This window comes from Juglans regia, chromosome 13, assembly GCF_001411555.2.
Source record: "Juglans regia cultivar Chandler chromosome 13, Walnut 2.0, whole genome shotgun sequence".
NCBI lineage: Eukaryota > Viridiplantae > Streptophyta > Magnoliopsida > Fagales > Juglandaceae > Juglans > Juglans regia.
The window spans coordinates 37,396,501-37,424,078 of record NC_049913.1 but is presented as its reverse complement, the minus strand read 5'-3'; the positions used below and the strand labels follow the sequence as shown (position 1 = coordinate 37,424,078).

The window sequence follows — 27,578 nt, the reverse complement described above, 5'->3', positions numbered from 1 at the left end:
GGCGCCGTTTCACTAGAAGTGAAACTCCCCCCCCCTTCCCCGCGTCTGCTTCCCATTTCTCATTTCTGCATTCTCCAGTTCTCCTTCTCGAACTCTCTCCTCTCTCACTCTCCGTTCTCACTCTCTGTCTCTGAGTCTCTCGCCGATCACTCACACTCACTCTCTCTGACTCAGTCTCGCACTCGCATCCACAAGCCTCTCTCTCTCTCAGTCGAATCTCCGTCTCGCACGAGCAGCACCACCGCTGCCACTTCTCCGTCTCCGTCTCTCACTGGGATTTCGCCGCCACTCAAAGGTAAGAAATCCGAAACCCATTCTTTTTTTTTTGTTTTGGATTGGAGATTGGAGGAAGGTTGGGTTGAATCGGAGATGGAGGATGGGAAATTTGTGAATTTGTGTGCTGTGGAGAATTTTGTTTGTGTGTTTGATTCGTCTGTTTCTTTGTACTTGTGTGTTTGTTTTTGTTTGTAGATTGGAACCCTAAATTGATTTAGGGGTTCAATCCGAAACCCTAAATTGAGTTTTGATTTAGGGGTTCAATCCGAAACCCTAAATTGAGTTAGGGGTTTCAATTGAAACCCCTTAATTTTCAATTTAGGGGTTTCAATTGAAACCCCCTCAATTTAGGGTTTCGGATTGAACCCCTAAATTGATTTAGGGGTTCAATCCGAAACCCTAAATTGAGTTAGGGGTTTCAATTGAAACCCCTTAATTTTCAATTTAGGGGTTTCAATTGAAACCCCTAACTCAATTTTGGGGTTTCAATTGAAACCCCCCTCAAGTTTAGGCCTTAGGGGTTTCGGATTGAACCCCTAAAATTGAGGGGGTTTCAATCCGAAACCCCAAATCAGTTTGGGGTTTCAATTGAAACCCCTAACTCAATTTAGATTGAACCCCTAAAATTGAGGGGGTTTCAATCCGAAACCCCAATTTCAGTTTGGGGTTTCAATTGAAACCACTAAATCAATTTAGGGGTTTCAATTGAAACCCCCTCAAGTTGAGGGGTTTCGGATTGAACCCCTAAAATTGAGGGGGTTTCAATCCGAAACCCCAAATCAGTTTGGGGTTTCAATTGAAACCCCTAACTCAATTTAGGGGTTTGAATTGAAACCCCCTCAAGTTGAGGGGTTTCGGATTGAACCCCTAAAATTGGGGGGGGGTTTCAATCCGAAACCCCAAATCAGTTTGGGGTTTCAATTGAAACCCCTAACTCAATTTAGGGGTTTCAATTGAAACCCCTAAAATTGAGGGGGTTTCAATCCGAAACCCCAATTTCAGTTTGGGGTTTCAATTGAAACCCCTAACTCAATTGAAACCCCTAACTCAATTTAGGGGTTTATGTTTGGAATTATGTCGTACGTGATTGATAAGTGCATGTTTGGAATTATGTCGTATGTTGATTGATTTTTTTATTTTTTGTTGTGTTGTGGAATCAGGAATGTCTTCTCAAAGAGAGGTCACTGATAGCTCTCCCACCCCTACCAGTACCCCTGCCCCTACCAGTACCCCTGACCCAGAACCTAACCCTACTCCAACCCCTGGGAGTGGGAATACACCTTGCCCCGCCCCTAAGCCCACACAAAGTAAGAAACCTGTTTCCGTAGTTTGGTCTCATTTTACCAAACTAGAGGGTGGTGACCCCAATAACCCACAAGCTAAATGTAATTATTGTGGGAAAATATATGGATGTCACCATAGGAAACATGGTACATCCCAGTTAAAGGTCCATTTAGAGGAACAATGCAAGAAGAGTCCAATATTAAGATCCTTAGTGGAGAAGGGTCAATCAAGACTAGAAATTGGACTGAAAAAAATGGCGGATGGGAGTAGTGGGGGTTCAACATTGAAGGGGTATACAAAGTATAATGTTGATGAGTGTAGAAGGAAGTTAGCTCATATGGTTGTCATAGACGAGCTACCTTTTCAGTTTGTAGATGGGAGATGGTTCCAAGAATTTGTCCAAGAATTGGAACCTAGATTTACTCTTTCTTCTCGCCACACTGTGGCAAAGGATATTAAAAAGATGTACTGGAAAGATAAAGATGTTTTGAGGGGCCAATTGGCGGGTTTGGTAGTTTGCTCACTACCGATACTTGGACTTCAGTCTAAAATTTTAATTATATGTCTTTGACTGTCCATTTCATTGATTCTGACTGGATTCTCCATAAAAAGATTATCAAGTTTTGTCAAATAACTGATCACAAGGGTGAGACAATTGGGAAGGCCTTAGAGGCCTCAATCAAGGAGTGGGGGTTGAGTAGGGTTTTGACAGTTTCGGTTGACAATGCCTCGTCTAATGATGTCGCCTTGGGATATCTGAAGACTTATCTTAAAGAGGCAAATAAGACATTCTTGGGTGGTGAATATTTGCATGTTAGATGTTCTGCACATATCTTGAATCTAATTGTGACTGAGGGGTTAAAAGATGTTGATAACTCGGTTGCACGAGTTAGATTGGCTGTGAAATTTGTGAGATCTTCTCCTTCTAGATTGGAGAAATTCAAAATTGCTGCGAAGAGTGTGGGCATAACATCAAAGAGGGGTCTTTGTACTGATGTTCCCACCAGATGGAACTCAACCTTCTTGATGTTGGAGGCGGCCCAAGAATATAAAAAAGCCTTTCAATTATTGGGTGATGAAGACATTCAATATGTCAAATACTTTGATGAGCACGGGGGTTTAGGATTGCCTAATGATGATGATTGGGAGGTAGTTGCTACATTTGTTGATTTTCTCGGGCTGTTTTATGAAGTCACGTTGAAGTTATCTGCTTCTTTGCACCCTACATGCCATGAATTTTATCAACAAATATGTAGGGTGAAAGAAGAATTAGACGACATGTGTAGGGGTTCCAATCTAAGGATGAGGGGGATGGCATTGACCATGAGGGTCAAATTTGACAAGTATTGGGGAGATTTGACTAGACTCAATATTTTGTTATATGTGGCTACTATTCTTGATCCCCGTCTAAAAATTTCTGGCATGTTATATGGTTTGGGACTTGCGTATGATCAGGCTTGGACTGATCTTATTGGTGAGATGGCCCGCGATACCCTTAATAGATTTTATGATGAGTTTAATGTAATTAAGGATGGTACTACATCTACTACACCTACACATATCCCAACACCTCCTCCAGACACCGGGGCAACAAAGAAGCGTAGATTGGCATGGACGAAAACCCTGCTACATAATCCCACACTAGTCCATCAATCTACGGAGGTGGTTTCAGAGTTAGACAGTTATTTGTCAACGGATCTTATTCAAGATGATGATGATTTTGACATTTTAGGATGGTGGAAGGTAGCATCAAAGAAATATCCCATCCTTTCTGAGATTGCCCGTTGTATATTGGCCATCCCTATTAGCACCGTTGCCTCGGAGTCTGCCTTTAGTACCGGAGGGCGCATATTAGATCCTTTCCGTAGTTCATTGTCTCCTACAACTGTGGAGGCATTGATATGCACACAGAGTTGGACGATGGGAAATGATATTTATGTTCCGGATGTGTTAGATTTTAAAGAGACCGACGAAGAGGGTGGTGATCAGTCTGGATCTGTACTATCTGGTAATTATTGTTTTTATTTTATTATTTTGATTTATTTATATTCATTTCAATTTCATAATTATTTATATTTATATTCATTTCAATTTCATCAGTATTAATTTTAGTATTGATTGTTGTAGCAACACATGAGACGACTCAGACGATGTCTACCTCCACTGCTATATGAACATGTGCTCAAGGCTCAAGCCTCAAGACTACCCATCCGGCCGCCCCAAATGTCACAGTCAAAGACCCAAACCGCTCGCATCTTTTTTTTTATTATTAATTTCGTAGATTTTTGAGCCCCTAATTTTTCTATCAGATGTATGTATTATATATTTTATTTGTAATTTTATAATGTTGATACAATGTCCCTTGGACACTTTTATTTGTAATTTTGTAATTTGATTTAGACAGTTAGACTTTCCATTTTATTTTTGTAATAGCTTAGTTATTATTATTATTTATTAGTTTATTAGGTAGTAAACTTGTAGTCTATACTCTATAGTAGTATTTCATTAGTCTTAATTATATAAAATTGTGTATGTATATATTTATTTTCATTCATGAAATTTTTTTTTTAACTCTTCTTTTTTAAAAAATGCAAAATATATTTTTATGGGCCTAAAATGGCCCAGAAGCTGTTTCTGGGCCATTTTCGGCCCATTACAGCGTTTTCTGGGCCAAAAAAGGCCCAGAAACCGCTTCTGGGCCTTAGGCCCAGTAGTGTGCGGGGGTGCGGACGGAGGACCCCCTCCACCCGCACCCCGTCAACCGGGACGGGGTCCCCCGCCCCCGCACTCCGGGGGCGGGGGGCGGGGGGCGGATGCATTTCTTCACCCCCCGCCCATGCGGGGGCGGGGGGCGGGGTGGGGGCTACCCCGCCCCGTATGGGGCGGGTAGCACCCCTAATAGCGAATGAGTTTATTCAAAAATCATTCAGATAATAAAGGCCACTAAGGATTGCTGAATCTGGTTAATGGGTATACTACAAAAAATGTGATTAGCAAAAACTCCCCCGGGGGGGGATAGGCATTCTTACAATACAAATTCATGGCAAATCGACTTTTGAGCTTCAACTTTGCATTTCCTCTTCTTCCTCTGCTATGGATATATCATGCACGCTAAAGAGAGATTTATGTTACTGGCCTTATTAAAACAAGCATTAAATCAAAATATAGACAACTACAATCACAGATTCTCTTATTAGTAAAAAAATCAACAATTTTGAACAAATAAACGAAACCCACAAATGTTTTAAAATTTAACACACACCTAGATTAGTATTTCTAAGGAAAAATTGGGACATACGTTGATCTTGGCAGTCTAGGACAAAAATCAAGTCCTCAAAATCCTAAGGGTGTCAAATCGTGTTAACGAGTCGTGTTCGTGTCGTGTCAAGACATGTATATTATACTATATAGGTCAACCCTAACCCGACCCGTTAAGCTTATCGTGTCAAAATCTCAAACCCTAACACAACCCAATAACATAACGGGTCGTGTCGTGTCAACTCGTTTTGACCTATTTATATAAATGGATTGAAATAAACCCAAAATTAACCTCTTTAATCTAGTTAAGTTTAACATAATTTTATATAAATGTTAAAATCACAATATCTATAAAAAAATATAAAACTAACTACAAATCCAAAATTACAATCTAAACAATAAAAATATCGAAATTAAAATCCCAACAATTTTATTTTTTAGGTATAAGGGTATAATTGTAATTTTAACTTTCATAACGGATCATAACGAGTTATAATGAGTTGACCCGTTATCAACCCGTTAAGCTATCGTGTCTTAACGGGTCAACCCGTTTTGACCCGAACCCATTAAGAGTAAACCCTAACCTGCTTTTATCGTGTCGTGTTTGTGTTGGGTTAATAGGTCGTGTCACATACTGACACCCCTACAAAATCCAGATACTTTGTGTTGCTGAAAGAGTCTATGGGTTCTCTGTAAATGGTTGAAGCTGAGTATGGAAAGAAAAAACGTGGGAGGGGGGGAGGGAGTCGAAGGTGCAGAGAGAAGACAAAAATGGGAAAAAATGAAAAGGAAAAAAAACACAGATAGGGAGAGGGAGGTCGTGTTCGGCAAGGGTGCAAAAAGAAGATGAAAATGGAAGGGAGAAAGGAGAGGGTGCGAGTTCAGTATTTGGAGTGAGAGAAATGGAAGAGAAAAAGAAAAGAAAATGAGAAAGCGAAAAATCGAGGTGAGAAAAGGGACGTTGGAGCCAATTTTATGCAATAAAATAATGTTTGGTACTGCTACGGTCACTGGCCAAATTTAGAGAATCAGATTGAATTACTGTAGTTCAAATCTTAAGCCATTGAGTTTTGACTAGTTCAATGTAGATCAATTTTAACACTTTTAGCTATAATTTGATGAGCCACTGCCAGTGCCCTTAGAGGGATTATTTGGATAATAATCAAAATCTCTCACACTATTTCTTATTAATATGATTTTTGGTACTAACCTGTTGCAAAAATCAATCCACTGGATACCACGTAAATTTAATAACTATTGTTTTTCTACTGGAGAGCTTTTACAATGATAAGAACAAAATGATTAGAAAATTCGTTTAGGAGATTCATCCTCTGTTCCTCGTCTATATATGACATTATATTTTGAATATACAGGATCTATGCCGCTTAAATGCATGCCGTTGAGAGCATGTCGTGTGCTTTCAAGTCGTCGCGGTTCACCTCCCCGTAAGCTTAACAAACCAAGCGCCGCCCAAGTAAAGACCCAGTAGGGGTGCTGCCAGAAGCATTTGAGTAAGAGGATCAGTCGAGGGTGTAAGCACAGCGGCAGCTACAACTGCACCAACCACTACGTATCTCCAAATTGACAACATTTGATCTCCCGATACCAGACCAACTTGTCCAAGTAGAATTTGTATTACTGGAACCTGCAGAATACGATGAGAATTTAATCCCTCGAATGCAATTTCTAACTCAGTTTTAAATATATGGACTTGTAATGAACTAGGGCAGTGAAGATTTATCATCCATTTGTCCAGTATTTGACTGCAGATCTTCTAAATGAAAGATAAAATTGTATACCAACTTCGCCAAAAAGATAGACCTTTGAGCATCAATTGTTTGCGTTTTTACTGTGCATCGTGAGTCAATGAATTGCACTCATTTCACATCTCCAAAGAAGAAACGAAAACTCTCATCTCAGATGATCATTTGAATTTTAAGAGCTTTTCTTTCAGTACAAAGAGAGTCATTCAAATTTCAACCATAATCTCATATTTTCTTTTTATACGTGAACCATAGTCTTATTTCCTGGCCAAGAAGAGAAAAAACTCTTACACAAGGAAAAAGAAAAGAAATAAAATTTAAACAAGTTTCCCACTTTACCTGGAATGACAAGCCGGTGCTGAACATGAGCACAAGCACAAACTCGAAGTATTGATCAATGGACCATATTGATTCCACAGCCCCTTCCGCATAGCTAACAAAGAAGTTTAGGGCGGCTGGTGTCAGTACCAAGTAGGAGAAGACGATACCAGCATAGAAAAGCACCGAGGAGCCAAATACAATCGGCCCCAGAAACCCTCTCTCTGCTTTAGTCAAACCTGGAAGAACAAAGGCTATAATCTCATACAGAAGGATAGGGCTTCCTAACAGAAGGCCACAGTATCCTGATACCTGCAGCACACCATTAGAAGAACGATCACTGTCTTTATAGCAGATTAATTTGTTTCTAAATCAACTAAATTAGGACCAGTACATAACCTAAAATTAAAAACATAGTTAAGTGTATTATTGAACTAACCTTTAGAGTTGTAAAGAAAAATTCACCAGGAGCTAGCTGCAGGAACCGCACACCCTGGGTTTTGACAGGAGCTTCAAGAACAATTATCAGTTCTTTCGAAATCGCAAAGCAACCCAAAATAGCAGCCCCAACTGCCAAAACCGACACGAATATCCTCTGGCGCAACTCTTCCAGATGATCGAATATAGTCATTTCTTTATCATCCGGTAGAAGCTCTTTGCTGGGATAAAGAAACTCGTACAGTGCACCCCGCTCACCATCTTGGTCCAATTTTTCCACAAATATTTCTTCTTTCGAACTATCAGCCACATCTAGATTAAGCAAAATACACAAATCAGATCAATATCACACGAAATTCATCCTGGGGTTTTTGGGTGCTTACCCGGCCTATCCTCGACGGCGGAGCCAGCACTAACGCCCAAATCTGGCTGCTTATCTCTCAGGCCGTCATCTACGGCAAAGCAGAAGACGTTGGTAAAACTCCCCCGGCGGCGGAGTCGTCTCTGCGAAGCACCGATTTTGAGTCCCAACCTTGCTCTCGTCGAGGTTCTGTCGACCGGTAGAGAAGCTAGTCGCTTGAAGAAACAACAACCTTGGAGCTGCAAATGAGGGACCAGAGCCGTGCTCGTGCTCCCCAATGCCATCTCTCTCTCTCTCACTCTCTGGCGATTTTGAACGATTGGTTCTTATGGTACTCTTGTGGCACGCCGATATTTCTGAATTTTCGGATTGCAGCGCAATTAGCAGAACTTGTAGCAGAACTTGTAGATTTTTGCTATTTTGGGCCTTCGGTGTATGAAGACTAGGCTCTAGCCCATTTTTGAGTCATCACCCGGCTCGATTTTGGTTCCACCCGGAGCCCATGAAATGTCATAAACCGGCCCGCCTACCCGGTTGAGCGAGTATATATGCGCTGGCTGCCCTGCGAAATATTTCTACTTCCTTTCCCGCCAATTTTATTATCGTCTGGGTTTCAGAGTTTTCGACTATGGGAAGAGAGAAGGCGGCGAAGGAAGCTCTAAATCTCCTCCGGGGCAGGCTCTGTGACCCTACGTTCGTATTCAAGCCTCTTTCCGATTCTCCGGAGAGCAACTACAGGTGCGACTCTCTGTCTATTTGATTTTCTTGTCCCTCTGTTTGGTTCCCCAGAAAACGTTTTTAAAGAGAGATTAGTTGATTGGAGAAAATAAATAATTGTGGCCCAATTGATCATTACGACTTTGGGGAAATTACTTTCATCAAAATAATTTGTTTAACTAAAAATAATGAAGAACAACACTTGTTTGCAATTTTGCTTGGTTTCCCAAGGTTTTTAAAAAACCGATTCTATTTCCTTTTTGTAGTAAATTGAAGTTCATTATATCGAGTTCGGTCACTGAGGCATGCAATAACTCGATCCTGCTTCTCGGTCCCCGTGGTTCAGGGAAAATCGCGGTTTGAGCTTCTCTTTTCTTAAACTCTATTGGAATTTCGCAAGTTGATTTCTTTAATTACCATTTGTATTCTCTCTCTCGTGGTGTTAGGTGTTGGAGCTTGTTCTCAAAGACTTGTTGCTGGAATATCCTGATATGATTTCAGTCGTAAGGACTCAACTTTTTATTCTTTTGAATCGGGGCATCTGAAATGAATTTTTTTAGATGAACCCATATCTTGTATATTAGTGTCTCTTTAAAGCAATTTTTTTTTTATTCGTTGAGGTAACTGAGGAAAGGAAATGATAGATTGCATAAAGGTGCTTTAGGATTTCAATGAAGATATATATTCGAGGTGCATTTAGGCAATCCATTGATGGATTTGCCTAAAAATGTTAATCCACCTTCTCGAATTGGAGCACTCATAAAATGGCATCCATTAATGTACCCACTAGTAGAAACCTACCACACCGACCCCATTTAAGCTGCTATTTACATCATTTTTTTAAGGAAAAAAAACAATGGTTTAAATTTAAATTTGTGGATGATAATTCCAGTTTGGCAACCAAATACATCAACAATTTTTTTAACTGGAGCCTCTTTATTTCACTACGATGGTCTGGTGATACACTGTTTCATCTATGTTATGGCTACAATACCCCCCCCTCCCCCCCCACATCCCCCCACACCACCACCAAAGAAAAGAAAGGAAAAGAAAGACAGAAAATGTCTTGCATTTTATTTGGGATTTTGTAGAATTGGTAATCATTTCCTTGTTTGTGAGTTGCTTTTGAAACATTTTTGAAAAAATGAGTTTTTATGTTGTAGGATATTAATTAGGAATGTTCTACAAACATTTTTCCTTATAAAATAGGTATTATGAATTCTCTAAATCGGCCTTTGTTTGTAATGTAAAAACTCAATAGCAACTATCAGAAAAAATTCAGACTTTTGTCTCTCACATCTGTGGTGTCAAATCTCAAGCCTTGTGAATTCAAGGTGCCATTCTGGTTAAGTCGAACCTTTTGTCAAACAAGGAAAAATGTGTGCCACAGATATTCCCAGTGGCAAACATCTTTTCTCATGCAACTTACTTTGCAATGAATATTTTGTGCAGATCAGGTTGAGTGGGCTTTTGCACAGTGATGACAACTGTGCTTTTAAGGTACAATATTCCATAAAATTTCCCTCCTCTACTGCATGCTCTCATATTTAGTTTCAATAACATGGAGTTTCATGTCATATTGCCAAATCAAATAATATTATTATACCATAAATTCATACTGCCAACTAACTAAATATGCTGGTTGAGCTATGAGTTTAAATCACAATACATAAGAAAATGTGATCGTTGATACTTGAGAAGTTAATGAAGAATTTTGAAAACAAGAATCAAATTGTGTGCTACAAAGAAGAAAGACACTGCTCATAGTTCAACTTAAGTAGTAGAACATTGCTGTTACACTTGTTGCAATTGTACTACAGATCCATATCTTGCAGCTTAAATTCTTTCGTTGATGCATCAGAGGAGGAAATGATGGACCGAATGTAGCCAGTGCATTGAGATAATAATTTCTGAGTTAGTTGTTTGTCTTGATGGTAGACAAACTGTTTGTACGGAAGTTGTATGGAGTTTTAGGCAGAAGCTAACATGCAAGAGCAATGGCTTGCTCAAAATATATGCCATATTTGATAACAAAGCAGACTGGACTGAATCCATATGGACGATTGCCATTAAGTTGTATGTAGTTTTAGGTGTAAGTTAATGTCTAGAGACTAAAATTCATAGTGTCTAATGCATACAAACAATGATTGATTCCATGTGGATGATTATCTATAATAAGTTAACCCATTGTTTTTATATGCAGACTCACAAAAAAAAACCATATAACAAAATACCTGCACTTGTAAACATTAGAACAGGTGCATATGCATATGCATTAATATGTTACCACTTTTTATCAATGTTTGTATTATAGCATTTGTTTCCATTAGACTTTTTATAAAATGTTGTGAAATTTATCCCATGTGATTGTTTATCTTTCAGGAAATTGCCAGACAGTTATGTGTAGAGCATGACCTGTTGTTCTCAAAAATGGTAACATGCATAATTTATTTGAGGTCAGTTGATGCACTTACAACTAATACTTCTGATTTCCTGATCTTGATGTGGTTATTTTAGGCATCTTTTGATGATAACTCCCAGTTTATGATAGCCATGTTAAGGTGAGTAAAAGTTTTCTTGAAGTGGCTCTTGTTTAGTGATTAAATATAACTCCCAGTTTATGATAGCCATGTTAAGGTGAGTATAAAACTTTAAAGTGGCTCTTGTTTGATGATTTAAATATGTGATTCTGGCCTATAGGGAGTGTGGATTAGCGCATAAGACAATTATTTTTGTCCTGAATGAGTTTGACCTGTTTGCTCAGGTAAGACTCCACCATCTTGTACCAATTCCTTTCTCAGTACTGATGCTTTGGGGTTTGACCTTCATATTTGTTTTTTTTTGTCTTCTGTTTGACTGAACCAATGATCAGCTGTATAAAATCCCGTGCAAATTTGTGTTTGCTCTGTTTGAATTCTCTCATTATGACACTTGAACTTTCATTTTTTGTTGTTCTTTGTAGGGAAAACAACGAGTACTTTATAGTCTGCTAGATGCAATGCAATCAATAACATCACAAGCTGTTGTCATTGGTGTGAGTTGCCGACTGGTATGGTGCTATGGAGTTTTCTTCCTGTCTTGTTTGTTATCTTCAGGTTTATTCACACGATGAATTTTTAAATTAGGAAGTCATGGGAACCCTTCTTGTCTTGGGACCCTAATGATTTAGTGGTAAAATGATTTTGAAATTTTGTCCATTGTGGTTATATGCAAACTGCATATAAATGTTTTGGTGCAAAAAGATGTCTGCAGACTGCATTGGAGCTTTGAATAATTAGGCAATTTTGCTTGCAGGATGCCGATCAGCTTTTGGAAAAGAGAGTAAGATCTCGTTTTTCACATAGAAAGCTGATGTTTCTTCCTCCCTCTAAGGAAGACTTGGAGAGGTAAGTACGCTTATTGCTTGAATCAGAGATGCCGCCATGGTTCTGCCCAAATATGAAGAATTATAAGTGTAATAAATGCTTTTGTCTTGATTTTCTATGTTCTGGCTATGCAGATTGTTGGGGCACATTTTATCATTACCACTAGACTCGACCCTTCCACATGACTATGCTGTTGAATTTAATGCTAAACTTCAAGTATCCTTTCAATGATATAACAATATGGAAATTTAATATAAGTGTTTTTCATTTACGTCACAAAATATGACTAGGTGTGTTCAAAATCATCTTCTCAAGGGTTTTATAAGGTTGTTGGGATGTTTAATATAGTCTTCTTTTTGAGACGTGGAGATGCATGTTAGTTATAAGAGGTTCAATTCCCTCTAATCACCGTTCTTATGCTACTTCTTAGGTGAATATCATTTTGATGGAAGTTCAAAATAATTTTAGACAGATTAGTTGTTCATGTCTTGCCAATGAAGCTGACGGCAAATTTTATCTCGAAAGATCTGTTTTCTCATATCTGGTTAAGAAATCCTTGACATTTTATAGAATATGTTAGCAGATGAGAAATTCAAACAAACTATTTATACATATATGAATTCCGATGCTACTGTCAACCACTTGCTGAGGTTTCTGTAAGTTTTTCATTTATCTAGAAACAAAGGATGTCTACTAATTTTAATTTTACATATGAGCATGTATCGTTCTGGGCCAAACTTACTGCTGATAGATCATGAACTAGATTCCGTGCTGTTTCTTATATGGATTTGGGATCTGGGTTCCTAGCACTTGAGAATTTCAAAACTGCACTTCCAAATATCCAAAGGCAGCCAAAGCTGGAATGTATAACAGGTTGGAAGATTTAAGTACTTTTTCTTTGATAATCATGTACTGCTTGCATGGTATTCATAAATCTTCATCCCCCCCTGGAGGTGCCTTTCCTACTCCAATATTTAGCAGTTCTACCTCATAATACTAAAATACATTTTTGAGCATTTCCTTTTGGATTCTCTTCAGTTCTTGGAGTCTTCTCCACTACATGGTTTATGCACACTATTTGTATTAACTCCTGTTCACTGCTTTGCAAATTTTATTTAGTTACTGCTCAAATAAATGAAGTTACTATGGGTGTTAGTTCTTCCTGAGGTAGAATATTTAAATCTTTCTTGCGACTAAATGCAAGTTTAGCATATCAATCCATGTATGTGCAAGAATTATTGAGGAAGTCTTCAAATAATTCCCTGGCTGGCATGTATTTTTCTACGATGAAATATGTTTGAATAGATACCTGTTTATGCATGCCAAGCAATGATCTAACCCTCGCTTCCAGCTTAAACTAAAGATTTTCGATGCACGCACTACCTGTTCAAGCAGATTGCTCAATTTTGGAACTTTATATCCTGGTATGCATGAAGAGGTTGGAAGTTAAAGAGCAAAATTCATACAACTTTAACTCTGTAATGACAGGTAAACTTCTGAGAGGCACACAAACATTTGTTGTCACTCCATTACCATTGCATCACCAAGTTTGTCAATTACTTACATGTTTGTCCTCCTTGGCAGAGTACAAAAGAATACATGATACATTCCAGACATCTGATTATTATGCACGGAATGTGTGCTTAAGGGTACGAATCTCTCTGCGGATTGTGCATGAAGTATTTTATGTTTTTCTCTCCCTATGTCTCCTGTAATAACTTTGATGTGATTTGCTCTGACTTCTGCAGGCATTTGAGCACCTGCAACAACGTGAATTAATCTGTTTTACAGACAACAGAGGGCATAACCAATCTGTGGAATTTCGTCCAGTGAAGCTTTTAATCTCATCCTATGAACTACAACAGGGGCTGAAATCATATCGTTCCTGTCCTGTAAGTTGCTAGATGAAAATGTGTGTTTTTGCATACGTCCCTCGATGAGATATCATTTTAGAGTTACGCTGAGTACACGCCTAGTGTGTGTAAGTCCCATATAGACCATTTGAAATAAAGTAAGACCCAAATAGACTTGATGAAAATTGTTTGGAGCTTGCGAAAACATGTTTATTAGCTGTTTTACCCATTTCTTTTAAAACTTTGCTTATGGTCACGAATTATCGGTATAACTTCTGTAGTCCTTGCATTTACTGATAACTGAGAAATTCAGCAATTGGAGGCATTATTTTGCTTATCTTGGCAGGTCATTCTTCTGAAGTTAATGGATCGAGAAGCTTAATATATATCGTTGGCTACTTGATCACTGCTTGTGTGATGATGACTAAAGAGAATGTTGATCCACTCGGAGCTCCATTGCGAAACGTGTTGTCGTTGAGAATGTGGATTCTACTTGGGGATCACAGGGACTCTGCTGCTGACCAAGATGCACAGATTTTCCCAGAACTCCATGCCAATGTAATTACTACTACTATATGCGAATTAAATTTTCGTACTTTTTTCCGTCCACGATGTTTCTAACTTGCATGGGCTGCCTAGTGCCTGCCCGGCCCACCTGTTTTCTTTTTCCCATCTTTCTCCCTTTTTTAGTCTAATTTCATTATTTTAATTTATGTATTGAAAAATTTATTTGTAAGACTATTTATTGATAAACTGCACAGAAGCATGTCATTTGAGTTACCATAAAATAGTTTTGAGTCCCTTTTTGTTTATTTTTTTTATACATATACATTTTGAGGGAGGGAGGATTTCAAGCTCCATATGTCCATTTTAAAAGTTGGGAGTTATATCAATCAAGGCACATACCTTTGACGTGTTTTGAGTCTTTTATTACTTGTAAATAAATGATGTATTTATATACAGACTTCTTTCTACCTCTATTAATGTTGCCAACGCTTTTTTGTTGTTGTTGTTATTGTTGTGTTTGGTGAGAGCTATCTTAATGCAAAATTGTTCCACCTCTCGTGAACTTGTCTGATGAAAGGGTGCGGTTCTTGCTACGTGCGTCCCAACCCTTCTTTTTCCTTTCTTTGCTCACGTGCATTTGTTATATACCACATAATGTGAGATGTATGAAATTAGGTGGTGGTCTCTGCATTAATTATCCAACTTATTGCATTAAAATAGTATTCATGAAAAGTTTAAACCTAAAGTCATGGGAGTCAAGTGGCATATTAATAGAAGTTTTTGCATAATATAAGCTCTTAAAGTTCTTACTCCAATAAAATGTTATATATTACACCTTAATCTCACAATTATTTTATTTATTTAATAATTAATAAAAGCAAAATGATAATGTGGTGTATATAATGTTTCAATTTTGATAAATTTAAAAAAGAAATAATAATGATCAGATTGGGTATCCTTAAAACGAACATTAAAGTTTAATTATTGAAGAGCCCATTGCTTCAAACCCGACCCAAACCGAAATCCTGGGCTCGAGTCCAGAATCCATGGCTGCTTGCCTGCTTCTACAACCTCTCCTAATTCTCGTCTCCGGGGGAGAAGTGGAGAATAAGCGTTTCTATGCGGCAGGGCGCTGAAATCCCAAAATAAAGCTCCGCCGTCACCGACAAGTGACAACATTCCATGGCTCTCTGTCAAATCCCAAAAGCCGCAACTGCCTATCTCTAAAGTCTAACGCTCTCGTTCCATCTCTCTCTCTCTCTCTCTCTCTCTGCACTTACCCGCATGTGTAGCTTCTCTACTCAATGACCCTCTGCGTGCGAGCTTCTAAAGCTTTAGCCTCTACCACTATCTCCGCTGCTTGGCACCCATTTGCTCTTAAGGTACGCCTCCTCTTGCCCTTATTTTCTTCCTTTCATGACTGCCCCACTTGCTCCAGCATAGTTACGAACTCTGAAACCCATTACAAAGACCTTATTTTTTGTACCTTTGAAGAAAATCCCTGGATCTTTTGTAACAATAAGTGGGTCTCTGATCAATTCCGACCTGTGCTTATTGACCCCGAGTTGTTTATCCGCGTCCTTAGTTCGATTCAGATTAGACCCAGAATTGCTTTGCGGTTCTTCCGATGGGCTGAGTGCCAACCGGACTTTCAGCGGTCTGAGTTTGCGTTTTGCGTGATTCTCGAAATCCTTGTCAAGAATAATTTGATGAGGCCGGCGTATTGGGTGGTGGAGAGGGTAATTAGTGTAAAAATGGAGGGAATTGTGGATGTCTTGGTCGATGGGTATGTTGTTCCCAAGGTTTCAGCTAAGCTTCTCGATCTTTTGTTATGGGTGTATACAAAAAAATCGATGATCGAGCGATGCTTGTTCGTATTTAATAAGATGATAAGAAATGGGTTGTTACCTGATGTGAAAATTTGTAATAGGATGCTTAGGATATTTAGGGATAGAAATCTTGTAACTAAAGCTAGAGAGGTTTATAGAATGATGGATGAGTGCGGGATTAAGCCAACGATTGTTACTTATAACACTTTGTTGGATGCATATTGCAAGGAAGGGGAAGTGCAGCAAGCTCTCGAGCTTTTATCTGAGATGCAAAGAAGGGGGTGTTTTCCTAACGATGTGACATATAATGTGTTGATCAATGGGTTGTCAAAGAAAGGGGAGTTGGAGCAGGCCAAGGGGCTGATTGGGGAGATGTTGAAGTTGGGATTGGAAGTTTCAGCATACACGTATAACCCATTAATTCATGGGTATTGCAACAAAGGATTGCTTGTTGAGGCAACAGGTCTTGAGGAAGAGATGATAATTAGAAGAGCTAGCCCTACTGTGGCAACTTATAATACGTTAATGTATGGCCTTTGCAAGTTGGGAAGAATGGCTGATGCTAGACATCGGTTTTCTGACATGTTAAATAAGACTGTGATGCCAGATGTAGTTTCATATAACACTCTAATATACGGGTATTGTAGGTTGGGGAACATTCAGGAAGCTTTTCTATTGTTTGGGGAGTTACAATATAGGAATCTTGTTCCTACTGTTGTTACCTATAATACTCTTATAGATGGCCTTTGTAGGTTGGGGGACTTGGATGTTGCTCTGCAGCTCAAAAAGGAAATGATCAACCGAGGGATTTCTGCTGATGTTTTTACTTATACGATTCTAGTAAATGGGTCTTGCAAGAGAGGAAATTTGTCACTGGCTAAGGAATTCTTTGATGAAATGTTGCAAGAAGGGTTGGAGCCAGATCGCTTTGCATACACAACTCGGATAGTGGGGGAACTGAATCTTGGTGACACATACAGGGCATTCAGATTGCAAGAAGAGATGCAAGCTAGGAATATTCCACCTGATTTGATCGCATACAACGTTTTTGTAAATGGGCCATGTAATTCGGGCAATTTAGAAGAATCAACTAACTTGATGCAGAAAATGGTTCGTGATGGTCTTGTTCCCGATCATGTTACATTTACTAGCATCATTCATGCTCATCTGGAAAATGGACATCTTAGGAAAGCCAAAGAGGTATTCTATGAGATGCTGAGCAAGGGCTTAAACCCTTCAGTTGTGACTTACACAATATTGATTCATGCGCATGCCAAGAAGGGGAGGCTAGAACTGGCATTGATGTATTTTTTGGAGATGCAAGAGAAGGGTGTTTTTCCAAATGTCATCACCTACAATGCTCTCATAAATGGTCTTGGCATAGTTAGGAGAATGGATCAGGCATACAAATTTTTTGTGGAGATGGAAGAAAAAGGAATACTTCCAAATAAGTATACATACACTATTTTAATCAACGAAAACTGCAACATGGGTAATTGGCAGGAAGCTTTGAGATTGTATGCACAGATGCTAGATAGAAAAATTCAGCCTGATTCTTGTACATAGTGCACTTCTAAAACATCTAGACGAAGACTACAGATTGCATGCAGTTCAGTACCTCGAGAGCTTAATTCTAGGTGGCAAAAAAACTTCTGAGGTAAGGACTTGATATATCCATTATGGCATTCTGGTTAACTCTGGTGATTGGTGAGAGAGTACCATATCTTTACTCAGGTGGATTTGTACCATCCAAATGAAAGTCATCACTGCAACCATAAGGTAATTATCCCAAGGTTGATACTTTTAGTAAGAATTAATTCCTTCAAAGTTCAGTTTTATCTAGGATATTTTTCATATCTTGTTGTATTCTTGTGGGCCTTGATTGGTTTGCAGGAGGAAGCAGCTGATGGGTGAATTTTGTAATTTGAAAAGCCCACAGTCAAATATTTCATTTTTCATCTGTTGCTAGTTGTAACTGAGCAACGCCTTAACCATTCCTTGGATGAGAATCCCTAATTGTATAGCAGAGGCCTAATTTTGCTTCAAAGGGTCAACAACAGGTATACAGAGAAAATTCACACTGTATCAAGTTGTTTCAAAATCAAATTTGCCGTAATAAATCTTTTTTTTTATAAGTAATTTGCCATAATAAATCTCCGACAAGATTTTTTATTTATTCGTTCTTTTAATGCATTTAGAGGAGGAATGGGGTATTTCCCTCTACCTGAGTGATTGTAATTTATGTTCTTTGCAGTCCTGGAAAAGGATTTTGATGTATTGTACATTGTTTTCTCCAGAGTTGCAATTAATTACTGTAGTGAAAATAGTTTACTTTTTTATCAGTGGTCCCATGGCAACTTCTACTTCCATAGATGAAAACCTTTTGAGAGAAAAAGCATCCCCTGTGGTGAGATTATAGGAAAAAGAAGGTAACTTCTTTGTATAATAGTTTTATGTAATAAACCACGTTCTAGAGTTGAAGGTTCTACTTATTGTTTTGCACTAGTAATTTGGTATACAAGTTTTAATAGTTAAATACACCAACTATTTACATGCTACAGTATGGTCCTGTCTTTTTATTTTCCCCTCTCTTTTTTCAGAACTTCCTCAGTTTCTATCCAGAATAACTTTAATCCTTTATTTACGTATTTCAAGAATGAGAAGAAAAATGAAGGTATCTGTTGTGGTGGATGGTCTCCAACATTTTTGGTAAAAAGGGTATGCCTTTGTCGATTTGTTTTGTTAGAGATGTCTCTTCTCTTAATATGCATATATGAAAACAAAATCTACTAAAAACAAATAAGGATATCTCAATTTCCTTGTTCTACGATAGTGCACAAAGTATGTGTGCAGAATTGTATCATGCATAGGCATTGCTCTTGTATGTGTCCTGCATACTTGGGCTCTTGCCTATTCTTATGATCAATTAACTTTTTTTTACCGATAAAAAAATGCTCAGAATTGTTGAAATAATGAAAAAATTATTCAACTTTACCTTGCTTAGACAACCGATAAAAAAATTATTCAACTTCAACAGGTCTACTTTCTCAGCACTATTCCCGTCTCTAGTCCTCACCAACTCTCTGCCCCCCTGCAAAATGTCTCTATACGAAGGAAAGCTTGAATTTTGAGTCGTCGTTAATGGTAACGACAGCCTTGAAGCACCACCACTGCTGCCCTCCTTCAGCACCTCCACTAATTTTCTCCAGCCCATTCTGTCCTTGTCACCTGGGATGAAGATGAAATTTCGACGTCCCCCCCCCCACCATACTCCACCAACGCCATATATTCTCCCCTGGAGTTACAACACCTTTGAGCAATGTATCCCCTGTCCCCATCCCGATAAGCGGTATAGAATCCCTTTCCTTCTAACAACAAGCACTCTTCCAACGCATTAGAGAACCAACGTACTGTCCCCAACCCCCAAACTCAAATTTTTTACAACTTTCCATCCCCTCTCTGTAATGTTTACGTACCTCCCAACCCCAGCCACCTCAAACACTTTAGACTCAATACTGATGCACTTCATGGGTAACAACCTATCGAATGAAAACTAACTAATGCACCATGATACGTTAGGCTTCAGATAGAGCTAAAGCCATTAACGAATCACCCCCAATCTTCAGGAAAAGAAGATGGAACAGAAAAAAAGAGGAGCTTGTACGGAGAGAAAAATTTTAGGAGAGAGAAGTGCACTTTAATAAATAACTTACATGTGCACAACTCAGTCCCGTTCCCATGCCATGGAAGAGCATCTAGAAGACGAAGGCACCTCTAAAGGCAGCCTTTTTTGTTTGGACTGCCACGTGGGGAAAGATTCTTACCATAGATAACCTGAGGAAACGCGGCATCATAGTTATGAATTGGTGTTATATGTGTAATAAGAGTGGTGAGTCCGCAGACCATCTCTTACTACATTGTGAGATTGTCAGGTCCTTATGGTCCGAGGTCCTAGCACGGGTGGGGTTAGCATGGGTGATGCCAGAAAAGGTAAGTGAGTTTTTAGCCTCTTGGAGAGGTATTAGGGGCAACTCTCAAATTGCCTACATATGGAAGATGCTACCTATTTGTCTATGGTGGTGCATTTGGGGGGAGCGGAACGCAAGATGCTTTGAAGATCAAGAGAGATCAATGGAAGAGCTTAGAACTTTGTTTTTTAATACTTTAGTCCATTGGTCAATTGTAATTGATTTTCAGGGCAGGTCTTTTCATGATTTCCTTGTATCCCTAAGCTAGACTTAAATTGCTCATGTATATGTCCCGTATACTTGGACATCCTTTGTATCACTTTTGATCAATAAAATTTTGTTTACCGATCAAAAAAAAAATGTACAAATAAGTTAACCAATGTTCCTTTGTTTGCCAAAGAAGACAGGGAAGCAAGAAAAGTAAAAGCTTGAATACTGCTACTACTTGGAGTTGTAAGGACTAGTATTAAATGCAGCTTCACTAGGAAGGGATGATTATATTTATTTGGCATTTCAGATGAATATTAGTGAGTTGAGTAGTGGAGGGAGTTATGTGAGGCCCATTTAAATTGAGTTTAAAGTGTGTTTGGATGTTAATATGAGTTTAGTACTTTTTATGGAAAATTGAAAAAGGTTGTGGGCCTCACGTATAAAGATGTTTTAAGTTGAAAAAAGTTGTGGATCCCACGTGTAAGAAGGTTTTTAGTTGGGATGAGTTTAGTAATTTGAGAGTTGGGTGTTTAGATGTTAGAGTTAGTTTAAAATTAGACTAAACTCAGCTGAGTTTGGGAACCAAACGCAGCCTAAGTTTTTGTCACATAGACTTCATACGGTGACGTAAAAGAGTGTCATCTAGTGTAGGGAACACCTTCAGTGGAAGCAGACGAGTCTATGATGCAATTTTTTTCCATCTCTTTAGAATCAAGCCTTTAACTTAAGTTTCTTCTGTATGTTTTCTTTTAGCTGGATATTTTAAGGTTTTATTTTCATGTACCATGTGTTTGGATTCTTTTTTCCCCCCCTAAGCCCATGTATTTGGATTCATGCTTTGAATTGTGGATTCTGAATGTGTGGTGGAATTGCATTTGCACTTGCATCAGACTGTATTTCTTTGCATGATTATTAGGTACCTCTTCAAATTTGCACGCATGGGGCCCCTCAATAATCCAATTGGTGAGGTAGCTGTTGGTATATTGTTTTATTTTATTGTAGTTTCGGTTACTTGTAAAAAAAAAAAAATTATTGTAGTTTGGGTGTTAGATTGCTGCCCAAGGTTTATCACCTTTGTATGGATGATTTGATAGCAGTCATTTATTTGAAGTCACTTGATATTCCAAGAAGTGGCTTTCCAACTAAAGATAACCTGGGTAAAGAGTGGGTTGATTCATGTAAAAATGACAAATGAATACATTCATGTAAGGATTTTTGTAATGAGGGTATTTACGTAATGTCCAAAATACTCTCTCTCTCTCTCTCTCCCCTACACAGCATTGTTTCAAGCCTAACTAGGATTGAGAGGCTCCAATCAGAGCTTAACCTGTTCTGCAGTATTGAGGCTGAAGCTCAATACATTTTCCATTAAATGTAGGTTTGTGTCAAAATTTGACCTGTTTTGTCATTAATATTGTATCACTGATAGATGCATGTTCTGAAATGAGCAAGACTTATAGCACCGCATGTCACCTGTTTTGTGTTGGTTGCTTTGTTAGTGTGAATCAGCAGGAAGTGAATCAACAGCAATCGTTCCTGCATCTCCCTTTTACTAAGAATTGGCTGCTCTCTCCCAGAGAACAACTAGTTCGATTTTAGCAAAACTCATTTAACGTCTTCCAATGCAAATGTCATAGGAGCTGTTTTGTTAATTTTATGCTCTTGTTTTTTTGGTTCTCTCGTCTGGTTGGTGTTTAGAAACAAGGAGCTATTGCTTGTAAACATCAGAATATATTGATCAGGTTCATGAATGAAGAACCATTGTAGGTTCTGATGCTGAAAGCTTATATTCTGAAGATATTGCTCGAATCTACTTTCTTTTTAAGTCTAGTCTACATTTATTTCTCCATTTTTATTTATTTATTTATTTATGTGACTCATGTATGTGCTCTAATTCTAATTCACAAAAGCAGTCATAGACTCATAATGTTTAGTAGAGAATAGAAAGTTGAATATTGTCATACGGTTCTGTTGTCAAGGAATTTGTATTTTGTTGCTTTCTCCGTGAATTTGTATGGTATAGGAAAGCGCACAGTTCTGACCATAACAACAAAGATTTCCAGAATAATATTAAAAGAAGAAAGAAACGTGAAAGAACTTTGTGACTATGGAGGTAGTCTAAGTCTAGTAATAGTATATACCAAAGTGCATAGTGCCATTTCATCACTGTGAATCACAATGTTTTTACTTCTGACTTAGAAACCATCGGCACACGTTTAGGTCATGGGATCAAGTTTAGTTTAGTCCCATCCGCCCCCAAACAAAGAAGAAAAAGCTAAAAGGTATATTATAGATTACAAAGTGCTGCTTGTCTTGCTGTGTCTCCCAAGGTATCTCATTCTATTCTCTTTTCTGTCTTCACGGTGTATGACTTGAGTTTTACTTGTCTGTCTCTTTTCATAGTGTGGGCATGCCTAATTTCCTGATCCTCTGTGCCCAGATTGTCTGCTCTCTATCAAGAATTCCTTCAACCTGACAAAGCTACGTTATAAATAAACGTGGCCTTGAACATCTATAGAATCATAGATTTGGAGACAATTCAAGGGGATATGTTATTCCTCCAGAGAGCACGCACTCAGCAGGCATATGGAAATCCCATATCTTGGTACTTCTTGTCATATAAGCATCTTCAAGAGACCTGAACTCCTTAAATGATATTCATGTACATTTACATATAGCCAGCTAACATATTATCATAGCAGAGCTGGCTGTATCATTGCAGAACGAGTCATACTTTGAAGGTGTATCATTACAAAAAGAGTAATAATTTGAAAGTTAAAAGAGTCATACTTTGAACGGCATGGTGAAGAGGTTTTGCGTTTTTGGATGTTTCCTTGGACTTGGAATGTTCGAAAAACCCAAGCAAAGTTCTAGGAACATACAAACAGGAGGACGTCGATTTTTAGCGAGCGATGTTCCTTGCTCCTATTTTCCAATAGAGAACCACTAAAAAACAATTCCTCCTTTTGCATTTCACAGTGAGGAAAATGCCAAAAAGAAACTAAACCCTTCTTCCAACTTGGGCTGTCGATCACTCCTAAGATTTCTTCACCAAAGATTTTTTGTAGCATTACACAAGGGCACCCTCTTCCATAAGTTCAGCTTTGTGACAAAATTCCCTCAATTTTTGCTCTAAATTTTTAACTTTTTCCTTTGACAGATCCGCCCCCCTGCTGTCTACAAAACCATTTCGTACCCCATTTCTCCGTTCCAATCTCCTCCCATTTACAACAACAGGAAAGCAATGGCTCTTTTCTCATCATATCCAGCTTCCTGTCCCATAATAAGATGCTCTTCCAATAGAGATAGTCACGAACCAAACAGGCAAAAGCTGAACAACATCAGAATTATTGGTACGTCCTCTGCTAAAGCTGCTGTTGATCATATTCTGAGCCACACGGCTGGAGTCGCAAACACATTCAATTCAATCACTTCTGTTCCGGAAAATGGGTACATCCCAAAAGAAGAGATTCGACAAAATATTCCGACGAGGAAGAAATTGGTGGATCCTCATCGTCAAGGTCTCATCACTCAAGGAGGTGTCGGGTACAGGCAGACTGTTGTCATTAGGTCCTATGAAGTTGGTCCTGATAAAACTGCTACTCTTGAGAGCATCTTGAATCTTCTTCAGGTGAAGAAAACCAAAACCAGTTTGTTTGAGTTAATCCATTTCATGTGCACATGCACATGCACATAGACATGAAAGAAGCTCATACCTAAATAAATAAATAAATGACTTTACCAATTAATGCAGGAAACAGCACTAAATCATGTATGGATGTCTGGTCTTCTGAGCAATGGATTCGGTGCCACACACGGAATGGTAAAGAATAATCTCATATGGGTTGTCTCGAGGATGCAGGTTCAGGTGGATCACTACCCAATCTGGTTAGTCCTATCTATCATCTTCCTCGTAACTTTTAAGTGGCTCCACTCCAGTATTTTTTGAGTCGTAGTCCTCTACAACCTCTAAACTAACTGACAACGACATTTTCCTTAGGTTCTGTCTCTTTTTAAATGACGAAGTCTAGAATTCTAGAATTTTCTGAATTTTTATAATTTTATTTTTAAACATAACTCAAAACATTTTTTTAATTTTGAATCTAATTATTACTTAATAATTCTTCAAATACAAAAATCAATATAATTCTTAGAAACTTCAAAACAAAAAATAATATTAAAAAATTAAATTCAAACAATTTTTTTAATTTTATAATATTTTTATTTAATTTTTTCTCACTCTTTTATCAAAGAGTGATATTAGGCTGCCACCAAGCAATGACGGTTAAGCGTGTCGCTTAGCACAAATCTATCTTTTTATTTTTTCTTTCTTTTTATTTTCATTTTTTTAACATATTTAAATATTTTTAAAAAATAAGAAGAATTTACCAATACATTAAAAGTCACTTTCTTAATCATTAAGTAAAAAAAAATAATAAAATAAAATAAATATATGAGTGGTCAAAGTGAGGGTATATTCATTCAAATAATTTCACTATTATTCACAAAATTTTAAAATACTCCAAATGTCGAAACATCACCAAAAGGCTGTCCAAAGGATTTCTTTGTATTTTTCTTTTTTTTTAAAAAAAACGGCCAAAAGAGAATGAACTTAATAAAAGATACAATTGAAGGGTGATAGTTCATTTTTGCAATAATATGGTTGGATGACTCCCTCCTTTTCTCGCAGTGGTGAAAACTCTTTCTATAGAACAAGAAAATCGTCACCGGATTCTGTCGTGTCCCAGAAGACTAGTCACTAGAGACACTCTGATGATTAAATTAGTTTTTTTTTCCTCAATAAAGAAATTTAAGAGAGTAAGAACCCATTTTTCCATCCTTCCTTTTTTTTCTTTCTAAAGGAATGACCTTTTTATAGGATTTTCAGAACTGATAGATGCTTGCCATGTATCAGTTTTGGATTAGATCCTCTAATTCCTTGAAAATGGTGCTTGGTCGCCATTATCTAAGGAGTGGTTTTTATGCCATTATTTATAATGTAGTGAGGTCTTTAAGCAGGACCACAACAAAAGAGTTAAGAGGATCTCAACCAAAACTCCAAAACAAATGATTACACTTCTAAAACAAACAAGAAATAGAACATAACTGATCGGGTAAAAGGTTGTCTCGAAAACGATTCATCGGGTGCATGAAGGACCTAAAGGACACAAGAACTATCTATATATTGGGACAATTGATAAGAATCTTCTCTCCTGCATTCATGGATGAGAGAACATACAGCTGTATTTCTCGACAATAGGAGAGCAATAGGAGGAGCATGGAGCTCTGACAAAAAAGGACAGGAGAGATTTTGCAATGGCAGTTAGTGAAGATGGATGCCAGAAGGCTTTCGGCTAGGTATGTGGGAGGTGGACGACGATGTATTGGCATAGATCTAAGCTCCAAAGTCTTTGAAATACCAAACAAAATACCAACAAAATTAAGAGAAAACGGTATAAATTAAAACATGCATAGGTCGTCAAAAGGGTTGAAACAACCCAGAACGCGTAGAAAACGGATCATGATATGTAGGGGTATGAAGAGACATCATGTGGACGCTGGTGAAGAGCACTACAGTTGATATCTTTGATGTGTTTAATGGAGTTTTCTACTTCCTGTCTTTGAGGGACCTAAGTTTTTTTTAGCTGCATGAAAGAGAGAAGGATTTTCAATCTGAACTTAAATCAATTAGTTACCTACTTTAAAAGCAGGCTTTAATCCCCATCACTTCTCTGCATGCAGGGGAGAGATAATGGAAATTGACACATGGGTTGGAGCATCAGGGAAAAACGGAATGCGGCGAGATTGGCTAGTCCGAAGTCAAGCCACAGGCCTTGTTTTTGCACGTGCCACCAGGTATTATTTCTTAAAATATCTTTGATTCCTAGACTCAACTAAACTAAAATCCCTCTCTCCCATATATCAATGCTTACACTAGAAACATGAAACAGCACCTGGGTGATGATGAACCAGCAAACAAGGCGCCTCTCAAAAATGCCTGAAGAGGTGAGGGCTGAAATATCACCCTGGTTCATAGAGAAGCAAGCAATCCATGAAGATTCTCCCGAGAAAATCATTAAGTTGGACAGCAAAGCAAGATATATGAACTCCAACTTGAAGGTAAAAAAGACAGCAGAGCTTCATTGCTTCATTCTGCTTATTACACAGCTAAATGAAGCACAAGCTGACTAACTTAAATTTCCATTTGGCAGCCCAAGAGAAGTGATTTGGACATGAATCACCATGTAAACAATGTGAAATATGTAAGATGGATGCTTGAGGTAAAACACAAATCTGCAGTCAATCTTTGCCTGTCTTCTTTCACCCATTGTTAAACTTTAGAGTAACTTCATTTCCTTTTCAATTCTTCTTTCTCCCACAGACCATCCCAGATGAGATTTTGGAGTCTCACCAACTATCCAGCATCATTCTTGAATACAGAAAGGAATGTGGGAGCTCAGACAAAGTTCAGTCGCTTTGCCATCCTGACGATGATGGAGTTCTGAAAGATGGATTGAAACAAACCAATGACATTAATCTACTCAATGGATTTTCTCTTGCATCAGAAATCCTCGAAAATAATGGGCTTCTGCACCCCTTTAAGAAGGAACCATTAAGGTATACACATCTCCTGCAAACTCAAGGTGAGCGTGGAAGTGAAGAGATTGTTAGAGGCAGAACCGCATGGAAGAAAAAGATGTCCACCCTGCCATTCCCCTCCTCGTAAAAACAAATAAGCCAACTTAAATGGTTTTAGAAGCAGTAAATTCAGACCTCTCAGAGCAGAAAAAAGAGGTTTATCAAGGAAAAATGGGATTACCCCCGTCCCCCGTCCCAGAAATTTCTAAATATGCATGAATGTGTTGATTCACCGAAGCAGGATGAAGATCCTAATAATCTTGCCCAAGGTGTGATGCAGAGTACTTCAACTGTACCGCATCAGTTACCTAAAATCCCAGATCCAACTGGGTGAGTAGGTGATTTTAAGTTGTGTGGTGATGATTGTAAAGGAAAAGAACAAGAAGATGAATGAGTAATTCTACATACAATCGTCGTGAAGTACGTAAACGATAATCGTTTTAAAAAATAGTGTGATCTATTATTAAAAAATTATTATTTTTTTCACGTAAATTTCATATTTTATTCACTTTTTTCAAAGTAATTCAGTTACATAATTCACAGATATAAATATATTTTCAGTATTTTCTGGAGATCTTTTGTTCATATATCCCAAAAAAAAAGGATAAGAAATCTCGAATCAGACCATTTTCAGCTGGCTTGAATCCCAGCCATTCAACAGAAACACTAGAGTGAAACACGTTATGCAATCTCTCTGACTCAAAACTTGAGTGTCATCAGAAAGAAATACTAATTAATGGGAACTTAAGGAAAAATGATTTTATTTGATATTATGGCCTCCTTCCGGGGGCC

The 27,578-nt window shown here is 38.1% G+C and overlaps 3 protein-coding genes across 3 annotated transcripts; 2 read left to right on the top strand and 1 right to left on the bottom strand.

Annotated features, from left to right (window-relative positions):
* Positions 1–6,031: 6,031 nt before the first annotated feature.
* Positions 6,032–8,060, bottom strand: LOC109007893 (sec-independent protein translocase protein TATC, chloroplastic). Its single transcript, XM_018987781.2, has 4 exons — positions 7,721–8,060; positions 7,339–7,649; positions 6,921–7,211; positions 6,032–6,463 (listed from the first exon to the last, which is right to left on the bottom strand). Exons 1-4 carry the CDS (start codon positions 7,980–7,982, stop codon positions 6,254–6,256), a joined length of 1,074 nt encoding a protein of 357 aa, XP_018843326.1. The 5' UTR covers positions 7,983–8,060; the 3' UTR covers positions 6,032–6,253.
* A 221-nt stretch (positions 8,061–8,281) lies between these two features.
* Positions 8,282–14,421, top strand: LOC109007656 (origin of replication complex subunit 4). Its single transcript, XM_018987422.2, has 16 exons — positions 8,282–8,436; positions 8,682–8,772; positions 8,862–8,918; positions 9,868–9,915; positions 10,798–10,848; positions 10,933–10,976; positions 11,116–11,179; positions 11,378–11,464; positions 11,710–11,801; positions 11,915–11,996; positions 12,351–12,436; positions 12,544–12,653; positions 13,176–13,268; positions 13,365–13,429; positions 13,529–13,672; positions 13,980–14,421. The coding sequence occupies exons 1-16, from the start codon at positions 8,327–8,329 to the stop codon at positions 14,013–14,015; spliced, it is 1,260 nt and encodes a 419-aa protein (XP_018842967.1). The 5' UTR covers positions 8,282–8,326; the 3' UTR covers positions 14,016–14,421.
* A 771-nt stretch (positions 14,422–15,192) lies between these two features.
* LOC109007834 (palmitoyl-acyl carrier protein thioesterase, chloroplastic) lies at positions 15,193–27,191 on the top strand. Its single transcript, XM_018987698.2, has 7 exons — positions 15,193–15,522; positions 23,308–23,778; positions 23,902–24,035; positions 25,890–26,003; positions 26,099–26,267; positions 26,360–26,428; positions 26,530–27,191. Exons 1-7 carry the CDS (start codon positions 15,445–15,447, stop codon positions 26,872–26,874), a joined length of 1,380 nt encoding a protein of 459 aa, XP_018843243.2. The 5' UTR covers positions 15,193–15,444; the 3' UTR covers positions 26,875–27,191.
* Positions 27,192–27,578: the final 387 nt, after the last annotated feature.

Excerpts from the sequence above, each read along its gene's own strand:
- LOC109007656 (XM_018987422.2), top strand. The coding sequence starts at position 8,327 with ATGGGAAGAGAGAAGGCGGCGAAGGAAGCTCTAAATCTCCTCCGGGGC. Across the intron at positions 12,654-13,175 it reads AAAGCTGGAATGTATAACAG|ATTGCTCAATTTTGGAACTT; the intron begins GTTGGAAGATTT and ends CTGTTCAAGCAG. Across the intron at positions 13,269-13,364 it reads CTTTAACTCTGTAATGACAG|AGTACAAAAGAATACATGAT; the intron begins GTAAACTTCTGA and ends CCTCCTTGGCAG.
- LOC109007834 (XM_018987698.2), top strand. The coding sequence starts at position 15,445 with ATGACCCTCTGCGTGCGAGCTTCTAAAGCTTTAGCCTCTACCACTATC. Across the intron at positions 15,523-23,307 it reads GGCACCCATTTGCTCTTAAG|ATCCGCCCCCCTGCTGTCTA; the intron begins GTACGCCTCCTC and ends TTCCTTTGACAG. Across the intron at positions 24,036-25,889 it reads GTGGATCACTACCCAATCTG|GGGAGAGATAATGGAAATTG; the intron begins GTTAGTCCTATC and ends CTCTGCATGCAG.
- LOC109007893 (XM_018987781.2), bottom strand. The coding sequence starts at position 7,982 with ATGGCATTGGGGAGCACGAGCACGGCTCTGGTCCCTCATTTGCAGCTC. Across the intron at positions 7,212-7,338 it reads TTTTCTTTACAACTCTAAAG|GTATCAGGATACTGTGGCCT; the intron begins GTTAGTTCAATA and ends GGTGTGCTGCAG. Across the intron at positions 6,464-6,920 it reads GCACCGGCTTGTCATTCCAG|GTTCCAGTAATACAAATTCT; the intron begins GTAAAGTGGGAA and ends CGTATTCTGCAG.